Genomic DNA, 4455 nt, shown 5'->3' with positions numbered 1-4455 from the left:
CAAAATAAACTAATAAACTTTAATTTGGTTATTTTGAAATAAGAAGATGTCATTAATGAAACTGATATTCATTTATTACTATATTTATTGTAATTATTACATTAAAGTATTATGTGAAATTTATTAAAATAAAAAAACTCATAAAGTGATATGTGAAAAAGAAATTAAAAAATCAATATAACCACAAAATAACATTTGACAAATTGAATCAAAGTATGACATATGACAAAAAATATTTATTTATTAGAATAGATTTGAATACATTATTACCATACCGATATATTTTTCTAGCATACTCATTTCACAATTTATTAATAAAAGCACCTTAAAAATAGTCATTTTTATGTAAATCGATTACACTTATTCCTTTATATTAAACTAATTTGTCGTCTTATCTTTTCATTTTATCATTTTAGGATATAAAATTAATATATATTTTATATTAACTGTAACAAGATTACAATCTATTTTTACCATTTTTTTGTAATATATTAACCATTACATATTTATATTAGCTTTTAACATATTTTCCTAAATTTTAAATAAATAGTCAAAATTATGAAACCATATTAATATTAATTTTTTTATCGTGCAGTTTAATTATTGAATACTGTGTGCTTTTGTAGTTCGCGTTTATAATACGAATGGGCTTGGCCCAATGAGCCGCCCATGGGATTGGAATATGCGCCTTCCTAAACTACGAATCAACGGCCATCCAAAACGACAACACCATAAAGATCTTTTTTAATTAAAATTTCCATTTTCGGACCCTTAATTATATAACATAACCAAAACTGGTCCTTATACGTTACGTTATTTCACTCTTCGGTCTTCGAAACCCAGAAATTCTTTGATTTCTAGCCCCGGAGTTGGGAGAGAGTAGCTATGGCGGTATCTTTTTTTCCTTCTTCGACGTGTTCCTCGATCGCAGTTTCATTTTCTTCATCTACGATGTCAAGAAGTAGTTTTAAATTTTACGCTAGTTCGTGTTCTTTATCTCGTGCTTCAATAGGTTCTCCTCATCGGCTCCATTTGAGGTAAATTTCCTTTTTTATTGTTTTGCTTTCTATTGGTTTCGTGAATAGTTCGGATTCTGTTCAAATTTTAGAGATGAATTTTTTATTTTGTAGCTGAGAAGTCTATTCGTTTTAAGATGGAGAAATGATGTAATTGTTTTAAATTAGAGGAAAACAAGGTATTTTGTAGTGATGAATACCGGAAAGCTACTTGTAACAATGATTTTATTGATTTTCGAAAAATTGAGATCCTGCGATCTTGAATTCGAATGAGACAAGTGATTGACGTGTTGAATTGTTGATTGTGATGATTGATGATTTATTTTTCTTCTAAAACTCAGCTCGTAGAAACTGAGATCCTGCTAAAATTGAATTCTAAGACTAGTACCTTTGATCAAAACTCAGGTTTAGGCCAGTCAATTTACTCAATTTTTTGGTTGATTGAGGGAAATAGAAGACAACCTCCCTGTTTATGTTAGTGTAGTGTTTATGAGCAAGGAATTTGGATTTGCAATTGTATCAGAAATTGGTACCCAGATATGCTCCAATTACATTTCTAAGCCATGGATTTGAGTTCCCAAACATTCTCACAAAGATTAATAATCAATAATCCACCTTGATATTAGAGGATGAAAGGAATTTGAATTTTCTGAGAAAATAATCGATAATCTGAATCTTTATGTAAGAATATTTCATGGTCTCTTTGTTTATAATTATGTTACAAGTATTATGGTTACTTGTTTATAATTCATTTTCATGCAATTTCTTGATCATCTCTGCAATTTCACATACATAGGAGGTCATGTAAGGTCCAAGCAAGTGTCTTAAAAGAGAATGAGGAGAAAGTGATTGTAGAAGAAACATTTCAACCCAAAACTTCTCCTGATGAAGAGAATAGAAGTCCAAGTGAGCCCCCTTCAAGTTCTATGGAGAAATTGGTCATAAAGATTGAACAATCTATAAACATCTTTCTTACAGTAAACATCTTTTCTTATTAAATTATTATGCTTTATGCATAAATTGCTCCCTTTAGACTTTAGAATTTGTTTTCTCACTTTAAACATAATACTGGTTTTCTCATGTCAGGATTCAGTAATCAAAGTACTCGACACATTGTATCATGATAGAGACTATCCACGTTTTTTTGTTCTTGAAACTATTGCAAGAGTCCCATATTTTGGTAAGTGTTAATAATTTCTTTTCCAATTTATCAGTTTGTTTTTCTTATTTTGTTTTTAGTGGACCAAGAACTACATGAACATTGAATACGTATGCCTAAAGTGAAAGAGATGTATACATAACATGTATGTTAGGCATATAATGATGTTTTTTTTTTTTTTTTTTTTTTTTTTTTTTTTTTTTTTTTTTTGGAAATGTAGCTTTTATGTCTGTTCTTCACATGTATGAGACTTTTGGTTGGTGGAGAAGATCAGAGTATTTGAAAGTCCACTTTGCTGAAAGCTGGAATGAGATGCATCATCTGCTTATTATGGAGGTAATATTTCATATATAAGATAACACTTGTAATAATTCATAAGATACTGTTATTTGAAACTTAATAAGATACCCAAATCCCTAATTTTAAGATTTACACTATATTAATACCAATATTGGCTTTCGTGTTTTAGCAAACAGTATATACTAAATTACTAATAAAACTTTTGTATTTGTTATCTTTATATATTTTTAAAACAATAATTGATTTAAACTAATTTTCTTTTCATCCGCTATTTTTTTTTTTTTGCAGGAATTGGGAGGAAATGCATGGTGGTTTGACCGGTTTCTTGCTCAGCATATTGCTACCTTCTATTATTTCATGACTGTTTTTATGTACATGTTGAGCCCAAGAATGGCATGTGAGTTTGAAAAATATATAAATATATATATATAATAACTTCTTGTTTACAGTTAATTTTCTGATATTTATATGTTCATTGATTTATTCTGCAGATCATTTTTCAGAATGTGTGGAGGGGCATGCATTTGAAACATATGATAAATTTATCAAGGAAAAAGAAGGTATGCCTCTTAATTTTATTTTATTTTGATTACATTTAGTTCAGTATAAAATGTCTAAAATACCCTTAATAATAATTGGTAAACAGATGAATTGAAAAAGATTCCTCCATCTAAAGTTGCTGTGAAATACTACACAGAAGAAGATCTGTATTTGTTTGGTAAGTTATTTTAATTCTATTTTCTTATAAAGGCATTATACTTTAAAATTAATGAAAGTACATTGCTATTTCTTGTATCTAATCATTTTAGCATCTATATACAGATGAATTTCAAACTGCACGAATTCCCAATACTCGAAGGCCAAAGATAGGTAACAAAATCTAATTCTTTCTAATAATTCCAATCAAATTACAAAAAAAAATAGCAACGTACTTATATATATATATATATATATATATATATATATATATATATTAATTTATTTATTATTATTATGTTCAGAAAATATGTATGATGTGTTTCTGAACATAAGAGACGATGAAGCAGAACATTGCAAGACAATGAAAGCATGCCAAACACATGGGAACCTTCGTTCCCCTCATTCTTCAGAAGAAACAGTTACACCTGTTTCAACTGTTTCTTCTGAAGATGATCTGGGGTGCATTCTGCCTGGCGCAGAATGCGAAGGTATTGTAGATTGTATAAAAAAATCCATCACAAATCCTCCCGTTAACCATATTAAGCCATAAGCATACATAAACGTGTAAATAAAGGTAACGAGAGTAGTATCTGATTTATACATGATACATATGTAGAGAGAGATTTGATACAAGCTTAAATATTAAAAAAGGTGAAATAACTTTTTTATATGAAACATGGAAGGGTGTTTCATTTTAGGTGGTTGTTGGTTGTAATAGTTATATATCAATTTTGGTTTTGTTGTTACTTTGTAGATTACTTTTTTTACTAGATTATGCAATATATCATCATATTTTTTCGGGTCATGTTACGGATTTGCCTTTGGGTATTTTATCTAAAAAATAAGTCCTCAAAGAATATACTCTTTTTCTCTCGTATACTATGCAAATGAACACACAAAATGCAAAATATTCTAGGAAGCTCGATGCTCCAACGTATGAGCTTACTTGAGTATTTGTACCTTAAAAAAGAAGATCGAAGTGGGGATCAATAACATGAAAACCATACATTTTTTATGAAAAATAATTTTAGAGTTATTAAAAGTGTTACTTGTCTTTAGTAGGTAATATATGTCTACTATAGTTGAAATAGTCAACTCTTTTGCTGTATGTATTGTTTGTCTCATGCTCTTTGTGTGCATCAAGTTATATGAAAATTGTGATGCATTAAATATATGATCGTACACAAGCATTGCCTTGAATCTAGTAACAGTTTTGACTTCCAATAAAATGTCCCAACCTTTGTTTAACAAGAAGTGGTGCAAGTGTATGGCTTACAATAA

The 4455-nt window shown here is 28.9% G+C and overlaps 1 protein-coding gene across 1 annotated transcript; it reads left to right on the top strand.

Annotated features, from left to right (window-relative positions):
* Window positions 1–832: 832 nt before the first annotated feature.
* Window positions 833–3920, top strand: IM (Alternative oxidase family protein). The gene is made up of 9 exons (XM_079010471.1): window positions 833–1037; window positions 1813–1993; window positions 2103–2196; window positions 2396–2511; window positions 2764–2872; window positions 2967–3035; window positions 3122–3193; window positions 3298–3345; window positions 3477–3920. Exons 1-9 carry the CDS (start codon window positions 886–888, stop codon window positions 3722–3724), a joined length of 1089 nt encoding a protein of 362 aa, XP_078866597.1. The 5' UTR covers window positions 833–885; the 3' UTR covers window positions 3725–3920.
* Window positions 3921–4455: the final 535 nt, after the last annotated feature.

Source organism: Lactuca serriola, chromosome 7 (genome assembly GCF_051521515.1).
Source record: "Lactuca serriola cultivar US96UC23 chromosome 7, Lser_US96UC23_V15, whole genome shotgun sequence".
NCBI classification, from domain to species: Eukaryota; Viridiplantae; Streptophyta; class Magnoliopsida; order Asterales; family Asteraceae; genus Lactuca; species Lactuca serriola.
This window is presented reverse-complemented; position numbering and strand designations above follow the sequence as displayed.

Coding starts and splice junctions, on each gene's coding strand:
- IM (XM_079010471.1), top strand. CDS start 886: ATGGCGGTATCTTTTTTTCCTTCTTCGACGTGTTCCTCGATCGCAGTT. Junction 1,038..1,812: donor CCTCATCGGCTCCATTTGAG/GTAAATTTCCTT, acceptor TCACATACATAG/GAGGTCATGTAAGGTCCAAG. Junction 2,197..2,395: donor TGCAAGAGTCCCATATTTTG/GTAAGTGTTAAT, acceptor TTGGAAATGTAG/CTTTTATGTCTGTTCTTCAC.